Raw genomic sequence first — 23,582 nt, 5'->3', positions numbered from 1 at the left:
GGAATTTAAATTTGCACTTTATGGTAATGGCATGAAGGCTTCTGTGTGTTGTAGATTAATTATCTGCAAGCAGAAATAGTAGGTGTGTAAGTTGGTGTATAATAAAGGTGTAGAAGGTAAGTTATATGTTGTGTTACTTACGTTGAATGTTGAAACTGTATGCTTTGCGTGGCTGCCTGTCGAGATCTGTTGCATGTTATCCTGGGATTGTATTTAGTGGCGGCGGAGGGGAGGTTTGGAGGGATGGGTGGAGCGTTTTTGACGGAAGCGGGGTTGGAGGAGGGGAGATCTTTGAGCGGTTCATTTGTATGTGTAGGTTGTTGTTTGTTGATTCTTTTTAAATAATGATCTTTTAGGAGGGGAATGTTTGTGTTGAAAAGAACATTATTTTTGTCAGTATTTTCATTTAAGTTGAAGTTTGGGTTTGTGTATTGGTCTAGGTTTATGTAGAATTCTTCTTTATATCAAGAAAGTTCTTTTCGAGAAATATCTCTAGGGGAGGTAAGCTTCGAGCGACAGGTGACGTCACTTGACTTCGCCTAGTGCACTCGTGGAGTCTGGCACATGCTGGAACATTCCTTTGCTCAGTTGTTCGTACGTCGGACGGATATTTTATGCTGGAATAACGTTTCTTTCGATTGATATGGGCCAGGACCTAGGCTTTCCTGGTACAATATATTTATAGACACTTTAGAAACACAGAAAGTAAAAAAATTGAATGTTTTAGATGAAACACTTGTTGAATCCTTCAACTGTGTCTCACTTTTTTTATGCTCTGGTATCCATGAAATCCTCTGCTTATGTCCAGGGGGGTGTTGGAACCACAACTTTTATCAATCTTCTCCGAAATACTTGGAGGTATTGTGCTTGAGTTGCACTGTGTGCCTACATCATTCCCACTAAAACACAAGCAAATTCGAAAGTCGTTGCTTCAATCTCAAATGCTGCTTGCACGACTTATGTAGTTTTTCACACTCGTTTTTCACAATAAATTCATGATTTTCCTGATTATAAGACGTATGCATATTTGAGCATTTCATTTGTTTACTCGCTCTTTCAAACCAGGATACATCACATCTCTTTTCGGTTTCTTCTTATAGCTCTCACGAAACACAGATGGTATATATGATGGATGATTTTCAATATTACTTGGCTTTCCTCCAAAAGAATGTTCACTGCAAATGACGGAGCATTTGGTGGGTTCCCATGGAGTTCCATCTGCACTGAAATGCAGGAAAACATTATTATTATTATTATTATTATTATTATTATTATTATTATTATTATTATTATTATTATTATTATTATAAATATTCAGCATTGTGAAGACACGTGCACATGGAAGGACATTGTGTTCTTGACTTGGCATACCTGGTATGATTTCAGTTGTGTGATATGAAATGTGTGATTTACTTCATTAATGAAATAAGGTACTGTACTTACTTTATTTTTCCTACAGCCGAAATCCACTTCCTGCGTCTGTCCAATTCCCATGGACGACCAGGAAATGTGTGAAATGTAATTCCTTTTCCAAGCGCGTTTCTTTGTGTGTTGTGGCACTTAACTGCACAACAGTTTGTATTTCATTTAGGCATTTTGATACACCACACTACTACTACTACTACTACTACTACTACTACTACTACTACTACTACTACTACTACTACTACTACCACAATTTCTCACCCACAGTTACATAGCCTGGACTGACCGCTCAAGACAAGATCACCAAAACGTTATAGATTTCTTTCGCTAGAGGCGCTAAGAACGGCCGTGCACACTCTCTGTACATATAAAATGCAAAGTTTATTCCACCTACTCAATACTATACAATACTATACACTGCCTATAGGCTCAAGTTGACATTATAAAAGTGCATAATCAGATTGACTGTGATAACACTGTACAAACACTCCTATAGTACCTGATCCAAATTCAAGTTGCAGTATTAAAATTGTAGACAATTAAAATTTAAAATTTTTCTCATGAGAGTTCAAGAAATTATACAAAAATATTTTCCATATAACAACATGCTAAAGACATCATTATAACTTCCATACATGAGGTTAAATAGTGCTCAAATGGAGCAACCAAAGGTTTTAGAAATAAGATACATCAGATTGTGAGTATAGTCCTTATAAGGTTCCTCTGTTACCACTTTTTAGAGTTACTTTTAATTTCCTGATACTTAATATTACTTCATTCTTTCCTATCTCTATTCCATTCTTGCCATGCTTTCTTCTTTTGTTTAACCACCTCCTTCACCTTTTCATGTGGAAATTCTAAGTTCCCATAGAGGGAATTAGATTCTTTTCCACCAATAGAGCATATCAAAAATCAGATCAAAAATTAGATGGATGGCTTTTCCGGCGTTTGCTCTATTAACCAGCGTTTCGTCTTAGGTCTGACACTAGACTCTTCAGAGTGGGATGTGTCAGACCCTACCCACTGACGCTGGGGTGTATGCAGGTGAACTTATCAGAAGCTTATTTATTGAAGCACAGTCTGATAACTGCATAAGGGAGATAAAACTCCACAATGGAATTAATGCCCGCCTAGCAATTCCAAATGGAAATTCTAAGTTCCCATAGAGGGAATTAGATTCTTTTCCACCAATAGAGCATATCAAAAATCAGATCAAAAATTAGATGGATGGCTTTTCCGGCGTTTGCTCTATTAACCAGCGTTTCGTCTTAGGTCTGACACTAGACTCTTCAGAGTGGGATGTGTCAGAACCTACCCACTGACGCTGGGGTGTATGCAGGTGAACTTATCAGAAGCTTATTTATTGAAGCACAGTCTGATAACTGCATACGGGAGATAAAACTCCACAATGGAATTATTGCCGCTTCTGTGGTGTATTAGCTAGCGTGATTAGCCGCCACCCACGGAGGCCCAGGTTCGATTCCCGTCTTTGCTACGAAATTTGAAAATAGGCACGAGGGCTTGGAACTGGGTCCACTCAGCCTTGTGAGGTCAACTGAGTAGATTCGGGTTCGACTCCCACCTCAGCCACCGTCGAAGTGTTTTTCCGTGGTTTCCCACTTCTCCTCCAGGAAAATGCCGGGATGGTACCTAACTTAAAGGCGCGGCCACTTCCTTCCCTCTTCTTAGCCTGTCCCTTCCTATCTTCCCATGCCTTCACGAGGTCCCTGTTCAGCATAGAAGGTGAGGCTGTCTGGGTGAGGTACTTGTCATCCTCCCCAGTTGTATCCCCGACCCAAAGTATCACGCTCCAGGACACTGCCCTTGAGACGATAGAGGTGGGATCCTTCGCTGAGTCCATGGGAAAAATCTACCCTGGAGGGTAAACAGATTAAGAAAGAAGGAAAGAAAGAAAGAAAGAAAGAAAATATTTCAGTTGTAAATCTCTATTTTCACAGGAAATGAATCAGAGTTCAAAAACCGATTTTTAATTTTCACCCACTTTGTGACAAGAGGCCACCAGCGTTCTAACTCCTCGTTCAGTAATTAAATGATTACTTACATTTTAGCAATATAAATTATTGAAAGTTGACGGCTAATACTGCATTACAACAGATCAACTTTCCACAATACGTAAATTAATAGGGCTATGAATGCTAGAGTTAAATGCGATCGGCAATCGTAGTTCAGTCAAAAAAAAAAAAAGGAACTAACGAACTTACCACCTTACAGCAAGCTTGGAAGAAGATTACCCTTCCATCCGTAGTGAAAATGGGATCCCCTGTGATCCACCGCTTCAGCCAGTAGGACTTCGAAGATTTTTCTTTGCAATTACAATTTTCTTTACGTCACGCCGACGCAGATACAATAGGTCTTATGGTGACGATGGGATGGGAAAGGCTTAGGAGTGGGAAGGAAGCAACCGTGGCCTTAATTAAGGTACAGCCCCAGCATTTTCCTGGTGTGAAGATGGGAAACCATGGAAAACCATCTTCAGTGGTGCCAGCAGTAGGGCTTAAACTCACTATCTCCCGGATGCAAGCTCACAGCTGCGCACTCCTGAGCGCACAGCCAACTCGCCCGGTGATTTTCTTTGGGCATTGCCACAGACACGCTTCTTCTTCACAAGAAATCACAACACGTTCTGAAGATAAAGCGTAAGCGTACAACAGTGTATATCGAGAAGGAGGTATAAGGGATATGGGTTGTGCAAGGTAGTTCGACGTTGATTGGTTTTTGCATATGTCTTAGAAGGATGGAGGGGTTGTAGGCTTCGAGGTCAAATTGTTCCTTGTTTCTCCGGATGAAATTTCCCAAGAACTATTTCTGGTGACTTCCGAGAATTCCCATTTTTGTTCGTGGGGTAAACAGATCTTGAGAATTGAGAAGATAATTCTGTCGAGCACATCAGTTACAATACAATGCCCTAGGAGAAAATCGGGTTCTTTAAAATAGATTTAAAGGGAATTAAATAGGCAATTATACTCAGATAGGCACAAACCCCTGAAATAGGCATTTATAGGCACAATAAAACCAACGAAATCTAGGTTAAAGGACCCTAAAACGGATTTAAATCTCAAAAGCGTACGTTTCTGAACACAGGAATAAAATAGGCAAATAGGCAAATTCCCGTCTCTAGTCATCAATATAAAATAGAGCCCAGATATAAGTAAACTGTAAAAATGAAGAAAGACATAGTTTATGAAACTGAACACTATAAAACATATCAATGCAAGGCCCTTAAGGTTATGCTAGTACTGACCTGATGTTCAGCTTCGAAGGCAGTGTATGCTTAGTGGCACATGACATTACCTCATCTCAAGGCTTCGAACAGTATGTCATTAGTAGCAGTTTCATTTAAAATCTTGTCTGGTTCTTTTTTTCTGTGCCATAAATATTTCAGTATTTTCACAGGTATTTAACTATACGGCATAATTACCTTTAAAAATTAATTTAATATCTTTCTTAGTGCCTTGTTATTATGAATATGTTCTGCAAAAGCTGAATATCTGTTGTATTTTATTGCCCTAAAATGTTCTTGCTATTGTTGAGTTAATGTCCGTCCAGTCCTTCCTATATAAAGCATATTACAGTCGTTGCAAGTGAGCCTATATACTCCCGAATTGATATAAACATCTTTTTTGTTGACAGAATTTGCATTATAGATATTTCCTCATATTTTATTTTTGGTTCTGAAAGCTGTTTTTAACTTGAATTTCTTTAAGTTGTTTGCAATTTTAAAGATTTCATTTCTGAAATGTATAAATGTTACATAGTAATTACAGACTGTTTTTCTTGTTTTCATTATTTTTCTTTTTAAACTGAAGGCCTTCATTGCATATCATCTCTCCACTGCCAGTGGAGAACATACCACGTAGTCTAGTAGCTCGTCTCCTTACTCCTAAATCTTTCCCAGTCCGAAGGTAACACAACTCGTTTGTGCTGCTTTCCTTTTGATCTTTTCCAGTTGTCAATCAAATAATCCTGGTGAGGGTCCCATCACTGAAGCCATGCTGTAATAGAGGACCTACCTTCCTTTACATCCTTACCACAACTCTTAAATATCCTCGTAACCATATGAGGAGATCTGTAACTCTTAGTATAACTTCATTAATGTGATTACCCCAATAAAGATTTTTCCTTTTATTAACACCTAGGATCATTGGGATCACCTTCCAAAGAGCCAGGTAGTTTTCTAATATCTGTCAGTTTGCTTCAGTCTTGGTAGTTTTGTCTTTAATGACACCTTCCCCAGTCTCTCCGCTCTTCTTCAATTTGGTTTTCCTTCTTATAGGACATAAATATTTGTTCTTTGTACTAACTCATTCCTTTCCATGTATGAGCATGAAAATCTTGTTTCTCTTCAAATGGCCAAGTCACTTCAGCCTTTCCTCTAGGGTCAGTTATAATAAATTAGGTAGATTATTGGCTTATAGCTGTGGAGTTATGCAAGTATGTCATTGGTTTGTTACTGTGTTAGTTTCATACATTTTACCTTACGACATGTTCAGTGCTATGCAACTAGTACACTGTATGGTCTTTGTGATTGTAACATACTTGCAGAATTGTAATATTATTATTTCATATTTTACTTCTGTGGAAATAGGCAAGAGATTGGAGCTGATGAGGCTGCATTACCTCCGGGTTGGGAAATTCGCCTAACAGAAGATGGTGTACGATACTTTGTGGATCATAACACACGAAGTACTACATTCCAAGACCCTCGTCCAGGAGCTCCCAAAGGGTGAGTCTTAATAATTATGATCTGTGTATAGGTAAACTAAATCCATCAAGATAGCAACCATCAATGTAGTGACACTAAAAGGAAAGTGGAAGAAATTGTAGATTTTATGGTTGACAAAGATATTTAAAGATAAAAATTTCATTGTTCCGTATTGAAAAGTATCACGGTTAAAATTGAAATAATAAATAAAGAGGTTCAACCTATTCAATACAAAAGAGTAAGAAATGCAGTGATTACATTCTTATTTAATAATAAGTAGAAGTGGTACCGGTTTCGACTCCTGTCCAGGTCATCATCAGCTGATTAAAACATGAAAAACAATGCATAGGAAAAAGAAAAGAAAAGATCAAGTTCACTCCGGATCAGTAGAAGAGGCGATATAAAAATGACGGGGGCAGACACTGTAAAATTCGGAAGTAGTAAAATGTAAGTCACTTAAAAGAAACAGTGCGTAATTTTCTGAACAGCAGTAAGGCACACGCAGTGTTAGGCAAAGTCTTATAATGTTTATGAAAAGCGGAGAACGGTTAAATGAGCTAGCTTGTATACACTGTCAGGGACAAAGTCATAACACAATCGAACACGCATGAAGATCGATAATCATGCTGAAGCTGAAGATGAGTAGATCAATTGAAGTAACTTGCCAGCTCCAGGTGATCAGCGCGATATATTCATCATCAGGCACTGTGGTTTCAAATGCCAACGTAAAATGAAGAATAGCTTAATGATCCAGTATTTGCTTCAGTCGCGGGAATGTAAGTATATATAGATACATATAATATAATTTAATATAATTGAATAAGTAATTATGATCCTGTAGAATTTTTGGAACAGTTGACGTGAAAAAAAAAAGCAATTGTGAAGAGAAAAAAATATAGTAAAAAGCGTAATACCGGAAACAAATGAAAACATATATGCACAGTGTGCTATTTTTTAAAATGTAAAAAATTTAGGTCGTGATTGAAGTAGTCGAAGTCGGCGCAAGACAAGAGTTAAATTTGAATGAGAAGAACTGAAATGAAGGTGGCATTGTAGTTTGTTTTTTGTTTTTTTGAGGTGAAAAGAAAAGATAGGGTAAATTAATAGAAGAAGAGGAATAGTGGAATAAGAGAAGAATAAAAGAGATTGAAATTAAACGGTGTTAAGGAAGGATAAGATAGGGAGATCAAGGAAGGGTAGTTTAGGGTGGGTTATTGGAGGTAGAAAATGTGGGTAGGAACTTTGTTAGGCATGGAAAATAGAATTGGGGTTTTGAAATTTAGAATTTTTGAGAAGAAGAATTAGGAATTACAAGTAACAACTCTCATTATTGTTCCGTATTGAAGATGACGCTTGGCATAGATAACTAGGATAATTTAATAAAAAACCACCTATTCAGTACTTCCCACGTTTAATGTGGTTATTATCTACATGATTTTATGTAGACTTATTTAGGTCAGGTACATGTTTCACCCATTATTTTGGGCATCTTCAGCCTGTATATAACCTTTAGGTCAAGGTTTGGGACCTTTTTAACCAATATAAACATACCAATATATACAATATACACAAACATTAATGAACTCTTAAGACGGGTAACATACGTTAATACAGTTAAGTTTTTTGGTCCAAATCTATCTAATTTGAAAAATGTCCAAAACTAAAATGGATCTTCTTTTTGGTAAAGAGGATTACATACCGGGGTTTATGTGACCCCTGTATCATATGTTCTTGACGTACTGTGTCTGTTGACAGGATGTGTCGTCAACAACAAGTGGAGATTTGAACTGATTGTTGATTGTAGGTTGGTCAAGATTGAAAAAATAAATTTAAATTAAATGTGTTTTAACTTGGCAGTTCTATTCTGGTTAACTTAAAATGTTTAAAAATAAAATGAAATGGATCTTCTTTTTTATCATAAGTCTTGAGAAAGGACGATATTAAAACTGGGGCTTATTTGACCCACGATTTTCATTTTCATGTTCTTGACGTAACTAATATTTAAATGTGTCATGCAGAAGTGGAGATTTAAAAAAACGATTGTTATAGGTAGACTGGTCAAGAACGTTGTTGCGAATGAAACTGTTAGCATCTTGACTTTGGGTCTCATGTAACGTCAAGGAATTGACGAGTACAATATTAAGCTGTTTCTTAGTTAGTTCTATGCCAAGAATTAGGAAGTCGAAAAGGATGTTGTGTTATTCAGAAATGTCGTTTAAATTGAAATTAGGTTTGAAGTATTGGTTAAGGTGAATAAAGCAATTTTCAGTAGTGTTTAAGAGGGGGCCTTTGTTAATGATTTTAAGTATTTTCATGTCTTTTTCAATATTGGTGAAATTATGCTTGGAGTCGTGTATGTGTTGTCCTATAGCAGGGAATCTGTTGTATTTAATGGCGTTGATATGTTCGGAGTATCTGATATTGAAATTGTGACCAGTTTGTCCGATGTAGGAGGAGCTGCAGTTGTTACACTTCAATCTGTATACTCCAGATTTAGAAAAAGCATTAGTTTCATTTAGTGATTTAAAGTTGTGTATAATATCAAAATTTCTATTGTTAGTTCTAAAAGAAATTTTCATGTTGTTTTTTAAAAACATTAGTTATTTTATAAGCTTCTTGAGTGAAAGCGAAAGTGGAAAATGCAGTTGGTTTTGTTATGTATTTAGAAAATGTGGTTTTAGGACGGTGTTTGAATTTGTTGATGATACGGTTTATGAAGGAGTTGTTTAAGCCATTGAATTTAGCGATGTTACGGATGGTGTCCAATTCATTATTTAAATCTTTTTTAGACATAGGGGTGTTGAAGGTACGAAAAATGAAGCTGTTATAAGAAGCGTGTTTATATGCTTGAGGGTGCGAAGAATCTTGTCGTATTGTGGTTGCTGTTTGGGTTGGTTTTCTGAATATTTTGTAAGATAAAGAAGAAGGATGTCTAGTGATAGTTAAGTCTAGAAAATTAAGAGTTTGGTTGTGTTCTGATTCGAGGGTGAATTTAATGTTAGTCTATGTTGTTGAGATGAAGAAGTGTAGAGGCTGCGTTGGTTGATTCTTCATTTAAAATTACTAATGTGTCATCGACATATCTGGCCCCAAAGAGGATGTTAGAGAAATTATTTTTATTATTATTATTATTATTATTATTATTATTATTATTATTATTATTATTAATTTTTGTGTTTTCCAAGAAGTCAAGGTAAATTTCAGCGAGAATGCCTAAAGCTGGTGAGCCCATAGCCAAGCCATCTTGTTGATAAATGGTGTTATCAAAGGTAAAATAATTATTGTCGAGAACCAATTTTAAAATAGACATGAAGTCTTGAATTTCAAGTTCACTCAGGTTACTGAATTTGTTTAGGTTGTTGTTTATTATGGGGAATAATTTTGAAGTTGGAATACTAGGGTACATGTTTACAATGTCAAAAGAATGAAAGAAAAAATTGGTTGGATATCAAAGTTCTTTAATTTGTTGATTAGTTCAGAAGTGTTTTTGATAGATTTGTTGGATAAAAATCGATAGTTTTTTAGTAAAAATGTTTGGATGAATTTAGAAGTATTGTATAGGGGACTGGGTCTGCAATTGATTATTGGACGGTTGGGAATGTTAGTTTTGTGAATTTTTGGGAGGGCTTTGGCAGTGGGTATGCCTGGGTTCATGTTTATTAATGTAGTTTTTTCTTGATCTGTGGGGAGAAAGGAAGTGTTTTTTAAAGTTTGTTTGGATTTTCGTGGTTGGGTCTTTTTTTACTATAGAAAAAGAAGAGTCACTGAAAAAATTTTAGTATTATCTAAGTAGTCAGTTTTTACCATTATGACAGCAGTGTTGCCATTATCAGATTTGGTGAAGATGAGATTATTGTCATTGATTTTCTTTTTAAGATCTAAAATGTGTTAATTATCATTAATTAAATTATTAAGAGAAGTGTTTTTGTTATTGTTAATGACGATTTTTTCGAGTTTTCTTTTTACTTCATATCTGATTTCATCTTGTTCATCTGTTGGCATTTTGTTAATGGCTATTTCAGATTCAGTAATTAAATTGGTGGCTACATTGCAAGTGTTGAGGTTGGGCCAATTGTGTTTGAGGCCCTTCGAAAGAATTAAGTTTTCATAATCACTCAGTTGTTTTAGATAAATTTACAATGGGATGATGGAATTGTTCAATGGTTTCGGAGGGTGTGTTAATGATCTTAATCTGAAATTTATGTGAAGAAGAGTTGTTCTTAAGAATGTTGAGTTTTTTCCTCCAGGGTTTGTTGCTTAATTGACAATTCATGAAATAATTTATTATCTACTTGAGTTAGAAAGAGGTTCCATTGTGCACTCTGGAGAAGATTAGCAATTTCTAGATGTGTTTCATATAATCTGTTGTTTAAAAATGATTTTTTTTGTATAAGAAATGAATTTCGTTTTTTAACCAAATTTTGTTGGTTATTCCTTGGGTTTTTAACATGTGAGGAGAAGAATGGGTTTTTCTGATACAACTTTGAAGTAATTTTGGGGTAAGATTATAGGAAATGCATTGTTTTAGGAAGTCGATATCTTTTCCTAATTTAGTGATCTTGATCTTAAGGCCCATGTAAGAGAAGGCTTTTTGTTTAGCTTGGTTAGCTTGTGCATTTAAAGATAAAAATTTCATTGTTCCGTATTGAAAAGTATCATAGTTATAATTGAAATAATAAGTAAAGAGGTTCAACCTATTCAATACAAAAGAATAAGAAATGCAGTGATTACATTCTTATTTAATAATAAGTAGAAGTGGTACCAGTTTCGACCCTATTCCAGGTTATCATCAGCCGATTAAAACATGAAAAACAATGCATAGGAAAAAGAAAATAAAAGATCAAGTTCACTCCGGATCAGTAGAATAATTTCTCTAACATCCTCTTTTGGGCCAGATGTGTCGATGACACATTAGTAATTTTAAATGAAGAATCAACCAACGCAGCCTCTACACTTCTTCATCTCAACAACATAGACTCTAACATTAAATTCACCCTCGAATCAGAACACATCCAAACTCTTAATTTTCTAGACTTAACTATCACTAGACATCCTTCTTCTTTATCTTACAAAATATTCAGAAAACCAACCCAAACAGCAACCACAATACAACAAGATTCTTCGCACCCTCAAGCACATAAACGCTACTTATAACAGCTTAATTTTTCGTACCTTCAACTCCCCTATGTCTAAAAAAATTCAAATAATGAACTGAACACCATCCGTAACATCGCTAAATTCAGTGGCTTTAACATCTCCTTCATAAACCGTATCATCAACAAATTCAAACACCGTCCTAAAACCACGTTATCTAAAGACATAACAAAACCAACTGCATTTTCCACTTTCACTTTCACTCAAGATGCTTATAAAATAACTAATGTTTTTAAAAAACACAACATGAAAATTTCTTTTAGAACTAACAATAGAAATTTTGATGTTTTACACAACTTTAAATCACTAAATAAAACTAATGCATTTTCTAAATCTGGAGTATACAGATTCAAATGTAACAACTGCAGCTCCTCCTACATCGGACAAACTGGTCGTAATTTCAATATCAGATACTCCGAACATATCAACGCCATTAAATACAACAGATTCTCCGCCATAGGACAACACATACAACACTCCAAGCATAATTTCATCAATATTGAAAAAAGACATGAAAATACTTAAAATCATTAAACACTACTGAAAATTGCTTTATTCACCTTGACCAATACTTCAAACCTAATTTCAATTTAAATGACATTTCTGAAAAACCCAACATCCTTTTCGACTTCCTAATTCTTCTTCTCAAAAATTCTACATTTCAAAACCCCAATTCTATTTTCCATGCCTTACAAAGTTCCTACCCACACATCTACCTCCAATAACCCACCCTAAACTACCCCTCTTTCATCTCCCTACCTTATCCTTCCTCAACACCGTTTAACTTCAATCTTTTTTATTCTTCTCTTATTCCACTATTCCTCTTCCTCTATTAATTTATCCTATCTTTTCTTTTTACCTCAAAAAAAAACTAGAATGCCACCGTCATTTCGGTTCTTCTCATTCAAATTTAACTCTTGTCTTGCGCCGACTTCGACTACTTCAATAAAAAAAAATATATTCCATTGACTTCTGCGAAAAATTAACACAATTTAAACTACAACCCAACCACATAATGGTCTCATATGACATCACTAATATGTATTCAAGCATCCCTATTAATGATACTATAAATATTATCAAAATGAACCTTACCAAACACAGTAAATTAAGCAAATTTGAAATAAATGACTTTATCAAATTGTTGAGCTTTGTTTTGAACAACAACTACTTCACTTTCAACAACAAAATCTACCATCAAAAAGGACTGGCAATGGGAGATCCCGTTTCAGGCATTTTAGCTAACATTTTCATGGATAATCTAGAGGCTAACAAAATTGTAAACAAAATCAACGGTCTCCACCTATCGATAAGATTTGTTGATGACACGTTTGCCATCATTGATAAACAACAAAACAACAGCAACAACATTTTAAAATTTCTTAATGGACTCAATAATAACATTACCTTCACAAAAGAAGATGAAACCAACAACTCTTTAAATTTCCTTATGTAACCATAAATAGAACACATGATAAATTCAAATTCCAAATCTATAGAAAACCCACTTTACCCCTCTGACTATAAAAAAAGTATCTATGCACCCACATTCCTACAAATTAGCAACCTTCTACAGCTTAATCTATAGAGCGTTCAAAACTCCTCTTTCCAACCATAACCGAAAAAAAGAACTACAGTATATTAAAGAACTAGCAAAACTTAATGGCTACAAACCAAACACAGTCAATAAAATTATAAACAAAATCAAATTAAAAACTGCTACTAACCTAACCCCTGAAAGACCTAAAAAAATAATTTTGCCTCCTTCACCTACACAAATCCGGCTCTTTACCAAATCACTAACCCAATCAAGAAACAGGACATAAATATTGCATTCAAAACCCGCAACACGAACAGAAATATATTCTTTAACTCCCATACAGTAAATTCAACACACGACTGATACTCCAATTCAGGAGTTTTTAGACTCAAATGCGCCCAATGTGAATTTTCTTATGTTGGGCAAACTGGACACAGCTTTCATACAAGATATTTAGAACATTACAACGCATCTAAGCACAACAAACACTCCGCTGTGAGTATCCATATGAAAGAAACGGGACATAACTTCACCACCATAGACCAGGACCTTCAAATCTTAAAGATCATCAATAAAGGTAGTCTAATGAATGAATTTGAAAACACCTACATCCTTTTAGACCAACACTTCAATAAAAACAAAAATCTAAATGACACCGTTGAAACAAAGAACCCGGTCATAGATCAAATCCCTAATTTATTGTCATCTCTTAACATAAACAGTAAAATTTTTTTTTAAATCTTCAACTATAAATCCAACAATAACCCAACTCACTCCCTGCCAACAATGACACATACCTACAATACAAGAAGCAGAGATAAAGCAACTGTTCAGACCACCTCACACAAGCAACACAACAGGACCTCCTCCTAACATCTAAAGGGTAAATTTCAAGAACATTAAATCTACTAACTAATAAATCATCCTAATATAGCACTCACACACTTTTATTGTTTTATTCCACAGACTTCAACACACCCACCAGCCACACACTACATCTTGAATCCAATGACTGCTCTTCAACCTGACACTGAATAACCTCAAAAAGCTCCACAACGAAATAACATACAACAAGTTTATACGGTCATGTATTAATCCGTTATCTAACAAATCTTGATCAAACTCTCTAACAGCATTCTCGCCTTTCCACTTTAAGACACCTAAATATTGATGCTCATTCTTCTAATGAGTGATACTGATCTATAGAATATTTAGACCTCCAAAAAAAAAAACATACAAGCTGAACATGTTTCAATGTCCTACAAATATAAGAAGTTATATTTAAATGCTATGACTTCAATAGACTATAATGCCATCCCAGCATCAGCATTTTCTCCATTTGACAGGATATGAATAAGACATTCCATTGAAACTTCAAGACAAGTTCAACCAGTTCAGTTCCAAAAATGTACCATAAGTTTGTATATATATTATGTAAATTGTTGTAAAAAATAATGTTTAAGAATAGTTCTAGCATACGTTAATCTCCAATAAGTTGTAAAAATGTACAGATGATTTAATTCCACTTGCAGCAAGCCGTTCTCATTACCGACATTATGAAAGTTAACAGTCAATATATTCCATTAAATGTGAACATGAGTAGAATGTCACTTTAGAACTTTAAAACATGGACGGCTTAACCACTCCTTTGCAATGTTATATAAATAATATTGACTATGATTAATCCTAAAATAGCACCCACTCAGAGCTCTGACTTGGAGATAGAATTAATAGCTGATGATGCCTGCTATGCCAGGCGAAACATGTACCATACTCAAAGTTAATGTAATGACATTGTTATAGTCATAAAGACTTAACCGGTATTGAATAGGTGGTTTCAATAAATTAATGTTCAACATTTAATAATTGATTTTCAATACGGTCAAAATGAAAATAATCACTTGTAATACTTCAATCACGACCTGAATTTTTTACATTTTAAAAAATAGCGCACTGTGCATATATGTTTTCATTTGTTTCCGGTATTGCGCTTTTTACTAATTTTTTTTTTTTCTTCACAATTCTTTTTTTCACGTCAACTGTTCTAAAAATTCTACAGGTTCATAATTACTTATTCAGTTATATAGAATTATATTATATGTATCTATATATACTTTCATTCCTGCGACCGAAGCAAATACTGGATCATTAAGCTATTCTTCATTTTACGTTGGCATTTGAAACCACAGTGCCTGATGTTGAATATATCGCGCTGATCACCGGGAGCTGGCAAGTTACTTCAGTTGATCTACTCATCTTCAGCTTCAGCACGATTATGGATCTTCATGCGTGTTCGATTGTGTTATGACTTTGTGCCTGACAGTGTATACAAGCTAGCTCATTTAACCGTTCTCCGCTTTTCATAAACATTATAAGACTTTGCCTAACACTGCGTGTGCCTTACTGCTGTTCAGAAAATTACGTACTGTTTCTTTTAAATTGCTTACATTTTACTTCTTCTGAATTTTACAGTGTCTACCCCCGTCATTTTTATATCGCCTCTTCTACTGATCCAGAGTGAACTTGATCTTTTATTTTATTTTTCCTATGTATTTTTCATGTTTTAATCGGCTCACGATGACCTGGACTAGGGTTGAAACCAGTACCACTTCTACTTATTATTAAATAAGAATGTAATCACTGCATTTCTTATTCTTTTGTATTGAATAGGTTGAACCTCTTTATTTATTACTTCAATTTTAACTGTGACAAAGATATAGCATTGCTGGGAATCGGTGAGACCAAATGGAAACGAAAAGATGAAGGGAAACTAAAGAAAGGATGCACCTTATACTATAGTGGTGTAACTACCGCAAGCTATTGAAATACTGAACAGATAAACGTTGACTCAAATAAGTGTAAATAACATGGATAATGGGCGCCACCTGCCAAACAATTGCAGGAATATTTAATTATGTAGAGCCACGAGCCACTCCCTCTACCAAGGCGACGGTCATCAGGCTGACGAGGCTCCAGACTTGCTTTATAACCTTACCTGTTGCTATATAACCCCTGAAATTAAATTTGGGTAACAGGCCAGGTTCAGCCTCACTCCACTGACTAAAGACTCACTTTAAGTTTGATTCTATGACTTTACTCCCAGAATAAGAACTCATATGTGACAAACACTAACAAAAATAAACACTTATGCAACCCACTTAGTGCTTGCTGTTTACATAGAGCTAATATACACAATACTACCCAATAAAATCATCTCTTCACGAGATTTACTCGTTTGCCGTCTACAAAGGCAAATTACACATCATTAAAATCACTAATAAAAATACAACATCGAATAAGAACTAATATGTGACAAACACCAACAAAATCAACACTAATGCAACCCACTTAGTGCTGGCCGTTTACATAGAGCTAATATACACAATACTACCCAACAAAATCATCTCTTCACGAGATTTACTCGTTTGCCGTCTACAAAGGCAAATTACACATCATTAAAATCATCACTAAAAAAAAAATAGAACATCATTATACTTTTAACATACCTCCAGGTAAGAGCCCCACTGCACTCCACTGTTACCGTGAATCCTAATCTGGTAGAGAAAAGTACGACGACTATTTCTCTACATATGGATGCAACCTTCTTTAAGACGAGCATCCCTAACCTTATTTACACTTCTTCGTCGACGTCTTGAATTCTTTCCAATTGCTGGCTGGACAGAAAGAGTTACATGTCCGGAGGCAAGCAAACAGCAACATTCTCCACCAATTGAAGCTGCATACTCGGGTGACAAGTTCCAAACAAACACTTTCTTTTACAGTAAGTCCACTGCAAAGCCGGTAAGTCGTTGAGATTATACCATGATCACTCCGTAACAGATACTCACGTACAATAGCAGATCGTATAGCAAACTGCGCAAATACGTCGCTCCCGCAGACCAGTACAAATGAAAAACACACAGTATCAGCATCAGAGTCAGAAACAGAATGAGAATCAGAATCAGAATCAGAATAACTCGCTGCACACGCGTACACACTTATATATGCTTGCTACACGTGGTTATAGCGTCCTGAAAAGTTCACTGGTAGCAACGCTCACACCGGCACTTCTTCCCGCGTCACTCTGTCAACCCAAACCTCGCTCAAAACAAAGCCCTCGCATTGGCTATCGAGTATATGATGTGACATAGACCGTCCACTCATGTATGTCCACATTGATTCACTCCAATTCTTCAACCGATACAACCTGCCGTACCCCGTGTTTTCAAGCCACTTGTTGCAACACATCCAACTGACTTCAACCGTCCTTCCCGATATAGTCGCAGTTTTCCCGGTTGCACAATCCTTACGGCTAGGCCATATTTACAGACTCTTACCCAAACGGAAATTTATACAAAATATAATGATGAACATATGCAATATTCCCTAACTATACATTCTTCTTATAATATTACGTTTTTACATGGTAAATAAACAAAATTACAGGATTTTAACCTTACAAACTATATACGAAAATTTCCTAACCTAAAAACTCGGGGATCGTACATACGTACGGTTACAGTGGAGAAAGAGAAGCCAAAAATGGTGTAGGTCTCATAATTAGCAAAAACCTAAGGAATACCTAGAATTGTTGGAAAACATGAATGACAGGTTGATTAAGATCAGTTTGAGACTTGAAACTGGTGTTACAGATATACCGTATTCAGGCGAATAATCCCCGCACCCTAACCTTAGGAAGGCTGTTTTTGAAAAAAAATGGCAACAGAGACTCAAATAAAACCAGCATCCCAATTTTGTACCTCATGGGAGACAGGAATGCCCAAGTACATCAGGAAAGAAAAGGAAGAGATTATAGGTCCATTTGGATATGGGAAGAGAATTAAGGCTGGAGATATTATAGTAGATTTTTGTCGAAGAAATGAGCTGATCATTGGTAAGACATGGTTTTGAAAGAAAAACAGTTAGAAGATAACAAGATACAGCCGGGAGAACACTATCAAAACTATGATAGATTACATTTTTGTCGAGAAAGGTAACAGGAAAATGTTGGTTGATGTAACTGCCCTCCCAAGTGAATCTTCTGAAGGAGATCACAGAGTTGCGATAGCTAAGTTAAAGGTGGGAAAGATACAAAAGATGACTGAGATTAGGCAGAGAAAGCTAAAGGTGTGGAAATTGCAGGAGAAGGAAATAAATTAAGAGTTCCAGACACACATTAAAACAAGTATACGTAAGGAAGACATTGGCAGGGTTGAAGAAGAATGGGCATACTTAAAAACAGTCATGGTTGAGTCTGCAGAAAAGACCTGTGAAAGAGTATCAGGAAGAACGAAAGATCAAGAAACACTCTGGTGGAATGACAGGGTAAAAAATACCGTTAAACGGAAGAAACAGGCTTGAAAAAAATGGCTGAGAAACAGAACAACAGAGTGCAAAACAGAACACAGGCACTGCAAGAAGGAGTGCTCCAAGGTGGTTCAAGGAGAGAAAAAGAAATGCTGGCAAAAACTCACTGAATCTCTGCAAGAAGATACACCCGGAAGCAAAAAGATCTTATTCCAAGTGGGAAACAAGGAAGAAAAACCCAGGTGAAGGTGCTAACTTCATTAAAAATGAACAGGAGGAAATGATGACACAGAAGCAGGATATTTTGCAGAGGTGGGGAAAATACTTTGAACAGCTTTACAACGTGCAGAATGCCTCGGTAAAAGGAGAAATCGAAGAACCAGATTTAGTGCAGATGGAATATAAGGAAAACGAGGTGTCCATGTCAGAGATTGAGCGGGCCACTAAAAGAATGAAATGAGGCAAGGCAGCTGGAATTGACAAGGTCACCATAGAAATGATAATAGCAGCTGGAGCAATTGGTCTGTAGTGGTTGTACAGGCTCTTCAGAGTGATATAGAGAGAAAAGATTGTTCCAAACGAGTGAATGAAAGGGGTCATTATACCAATTTTCAAGAAAGGAAGCAATGTGAAAATTACAGACGAGTGACGCTGATACCTTATAGAGCTAAGATCCTTGAAAGTATCTTGGATAAATGAATAAGAGGTAGAGTAGAGGGAAAATTGGCAGAACACCAGAGGCAGGTCCACATTTGACCCAATATTTACATTGCGTCAAATGATGGAAAGGTATTGGGAGTATGGAAAAGACATGGTAGTAATGTTTCTAGATATTGAAAAGGTATATGATAGTGTCCCAAGGAATTTGGTATGGAAAACATTGACAGAGGCACAGATTGGGAATGAAACAATGCAGATGGTAATAGCATTGTATCAAAATTGTGAAAGCTGTGTTAGAACCAAAGTGAGTCAAACTGAATGGTTCAGAGATGAGACAGGCTTAAGACATGGAAGTGTATTGTCTCCCTTACTCTTCATTATCATCATGGATAGATATTCTACATAATGTCAAGGAGAAGATGATGGGCGAGCAAGTAAAGTCTATGCTATTTGCCGATGACATTGTAGTTTGGGGAGAGAATGAAGAGGAAGTACAGACACAAGTTGACTTATGGAATGGAGGAGATAAGAAATTTTGGAATGAAGATTAGTTCTATGAAAAGCAAGACTTTGATCATAACGAGAGGTAACAGAAAATCCAGGAGTGTGATAAGAATAGGAAATGAACCTTCTGAAGTAGGAAAAATTTTAAATATTTGGGCAGCATGATGTCACAAGATGGAAATTTAGATGGAGAAATTTATTTAAGAACACAGCAGTCTGCAAGTTTCTACCAGTGTGCGATAGACATTGTGTGGAATAAAGATGTGCCAATTAAGTGCAAGAAGGTTTTATATTCATTCTATTATAAACCTATACTGACCTATGCTTCAGCAGCCTGGACATTGACTAAGCAGAACCAAAGTAAGATACAAGCAGGTGAAATGAGGTTCTTGAGGAGCATACAGGGAAAGACAAGATGAGGTAGAATACGAACTGAGGAGAAGCGTGGGAGTGTTAAACTTCAAGAAGAGATTGATATAGCAATGCTGAAATGATTTGGACACATGAGAATGCCAGGAGAGAGAATACTAAAGAGAACATTCATGGATACATAGACTGCAAAGAGGCCTAGAAGACGGCCTATAGAGCGTTCCAACCTTAAATTGCAGTACAGCGTAGATAGAGCGGGCTGTTGCAAAATCGACTTGTGAAGATCATGCTTGAGTGGGACTCAAACAGGGCGTTACAGTTCCACATTTTTCTTTTGTAATTTTAACTTCATTCGTTCATAAATTGCTGTTTGTAGGATGGTAAAATAAATACAACATACCTTAATCACTGTCATTGCTCTCAGACATTGGACGTACACCTTCTATCATATCTGCAAGGCCAGATGTTCCCGCTTTGGATGAACCAGGTTCGGGAGATGAACTTGAGGATGATTCGGACGATGAAGAAAGTCTTATTAAAAACTGTTCATCGTCAACATCGTCCTGTAATTCATCTGCTTTCCACAAATCTTTCTTCTTTACTTCATTCACGTAATTTGCCCAATTGTCCACCGTATTGATTTTATACGCAGTGGTTATTAAATTTTCCATATCTTTTTTTTTGAATGAAACGTTATGATACCGGATGTAATTTTTCACCTGGGACCACACCATCTCAATAGGGTTTAACTTGCAGTGATAAGGCGGAAGACGTAGAATCTGCCTACCTGCTGCTTTTGCCATTTCATCTATTCTCTGCTTAATCATACAGATCCCTGTGCTGAGAAGCGATGTGCAAAAATTCTCGTTTGAGCATCCCGTCCTCAAAAGATATTTGCTTTTTACGTAACCACTGTACGATGTCATCTTTTCGCCAAGAAGCCACCGGCAAAGGTTCCAACTTACGGGAATGATAAGCGGCATTACCCAGCACGATCACGGCACCTTCGGGAGTGTTCGGCAACAGTTGTTCCGAAAACCACTTCTCATAAATTTCACCACTCATTTCCTCGTGGGCGTCCGCCGTGTTTTTATGGCATAAAAATGTTAGTTCAGCATTTGGAACAAAACCATGTTCATTACCCACATGGACTAAGGCGAATCGCCGTCCTCGGCTTTTCGGTGGTCTAAGTTCCGAACTCACCCTTTCAATGGCGGCCTGGCGTGCACTTTTCACTGTCATATCCTTCCATTCTTTTGTCACTGTCTGCCCAATATTTACCCACGATTCATCTGTGTAAATTATAGCTTTATTTTATCCCCTCAAACATTTTATCGCCCTAAGATATCTGTGTCCCCTATTAATAATTTAATCGGTTTCAATGAAAGCTGCTTTATTACCCCGTCTGAAATGACGGAAGCGTATATCATGTAAGAAGCGATACAACGTAGTTTTGGAAAATCGTGGCAAAGAATCTTCTCCATTTACCTGACTCAAAATCACGTTCAGTGTCGGTGGTATATTAGCAAATAAAAGAGAATGAACCACCCGACGCACTCCACTTTTCACAATTTCATGTTATTTAATTTTCCTTGCATTTTTCTGCCGTACTTCTCTTTTTTTTTTTCTTTTTTTTTCTTTTTTATTTTTTTTTTATTTTTTTATTTTTTTTTTCGGGAGTTTGCAAAGGACCCTGTGTGTGTTTTTTCCTTATAGCATAGATTGTTCTTTCGGAACAACCTGTAGCTTTAGCTGTTTCACTGACTGCGTTACTCACATTCATAGTCTTTAAAAAATAATCCAGGGGACTCATTATAATATTGCGTTCTTTTCCCCTGAGTGTACCTATGGAACTTTTTTTATTTTTTTATTTGACGATCCATTGTACATCCTTCTGCACTTTTTGTTTGAACTAAGAACCCCCCACACAAGCATGAACTCACAACTACACAGACTACACAAATCAACAAACACAATCCACTTGTCCGCAAGAACTGTACATTTATCACTGATCTTACTTTAATCAATCTTATAATACTGTTTAAATGATCACCACTGCACACGGCTGTCAGTATATTTAAAAGCTCACTGTTTGGGAGATCCGTACTGGCCAGCCAGCCGAGTCACTCGTAAAACACAAACAAACGCGACATTCTTCCTGTCATAAATGGGTATAATTTAAAAATAACTTCCATATCCCAAGACCGTTTGCTTCGCTTTAACCACTCCATGATCCTTCTGCACTTTTTCTTCGAACTAAGATCCCCACGCACGAGCACGAACTCCCGAACCACACAAACGAAATACACTTGCCCTCAAGAATTGTACATGTCACTGATATGTATTTAATCACTATTGTACATACTACTGACGAAATGAGCACTGTACTGCATGCGACTGTCTGAAAATGTTAAAAGTGCATGTTTGGGAGATCACTACCTGTACTTCAGCCAGCCAGACAGCAAGCCAGCCGAGACATGCACGAAATCAAAATTCAAGGAGACATTCTTCCTGTCACAAATTAAGAACTAAGCAAGATAAGAACTTCGGGTTTGTTTTAAAAATAACTTCCATATCTGAAGTCCATTTGCCTTACTTTGACCCCCCATGCAAATTGAATAGGAAAGACGCTGGCCAGCGACTGACTTTTTCGTGCCTGCACATAAAATTCCCTAAACATGACTGAAAATAAATGCATATATTGCATTTTATTACAAGTTGTCCATTTCATGACCGTATCGATGTTTAATCAAGAAGTAAATATTAATAACCACCTAATCGATACTTTATTAATGCCTCAGGCAAAATTGAATAAAATTAAAACTTACAGGACGACATGTTTCGACCACTTAGTGGTCCTCTTCAGCTGTATAAATAAAGAACTGAAAAGAAAAAACATTATGACAATAAGCACAAATAAAAGTTCTTTGGAGACTCCTTTGATAAAAATGGAGGTCATCAGAATAGGTCATCTTGCCTCTCGTTCTTGTTTGGAAAAGATGTTTATTCTGCGCTGTCTAGAGGGTCTGTTTTTGAGCGCGACCAGGTGAAGTAACGATGTGATACAGTTTGACAGTTCATGGAAAGCTCTGGAGAGAAGGGAAGTAGAGTTTTATCGTCATCTAAAATAACATGTGAGGGAGGAGGGAGATTGGGCTGTGCTTCTGCGATGTCGTGTTTGATTATATCTCTTGTTCGTCTAGTCTGTTTCATGTCTACCCATTCTAAGTATTTGCTAATATTCTCATATAAGATGTTTTTATGCTCGTTTTCGTTGAGATTCTCTTCACCGTTTTCCAATTTATCAAGAACGATGTGGATGTTTTCCAGGTTGTTCATAAGATTACCTTTATTAATCAATCAGATAATTTGAAGGTCCTGTTTTATATTGGTGAATTTGTGGTTGGACTCTTTCATATGGGGTCCCATGGCAGAGAATCTTTTGTATCTTTCAGCATTGATGTGTTCTTAATATCTAATTGAGAAGTTCCTTCCAGATTGTCCCACGTAAGTTTTTTTACATTGAGCACAAGTCAGTTTATAAATACCCGATTCCTTGAATTCGTCATCTTTAAGTTTATTAGCTTTATTATGACTAAAGAATCTATGTTTCGTGTTGTTGTTTGTAGAGAAGGCTACCTTGGTATTGTGTTTCTTGAATAAGTTGGTGATTTTGTAAATCTTCGGGTTATTAAAGGTGAATTTTACATATCCTTTTTCTTTTTCTGAATGCTGTTTAAGTTTAATTTGTTATTGGTATTTGCATTTAGTGATGATTTTATTGATGAATTTCAAACTGAAACCATTATGTAGAGCCTGTTGACGAATGAAAGAAAGTTCCTTTTTTCTGTCTGTTTCTGTTAGCGGAATTTCAAAGGCTCTGTTGACGAAACTATAATA

General features: G+C 36.3%; 1 protein-coding gene across 3 annotated transcripts in view; it reads left to right on the top strand.

Moving 5' to 3' along the window:
* Su(dx) (Suppressor of deltex) overlaps nt 1-23,582 on the top strand; it is a 569,124-nt gene that overhangs the window by 398,514 nt on the left and 147,028 nt on the right. For all 3 annotated transcript variants that reach the window (XM_067138560.2, XM_067138561.2, XM_067138559.2), the window contains exon 9: nt 6,032-6,169. In XM_067138560.2, coding sequence (XP_066994661.1) covers nt 6,032-6,169 — 138 coding nt within the window. The remainder of the gene's footprint in view (nt 1-6,031; nt 6,170-23,582) is intronic.

Source organism: Anabrus simplex, chromosome 1 (genome assembly GCF_040414725.1).
Source record: "Anabrus simplex isolate iqAnaSimp1 chromosome 1, ASM4041472v1, whole genome shotgun sequence".
Taxonomy (NCBI): Eukaryota; Metazoa; Arthropoda; class Insecta; order Orthoptera; family Tettigoniidae; genus Anabrus; species Anabrus simplex.
The sequence above is the reverse complement of the archived record's forward strand: the minus strand, read 5'-3'. Positions and strand labels throughout refer to the sequence as shown.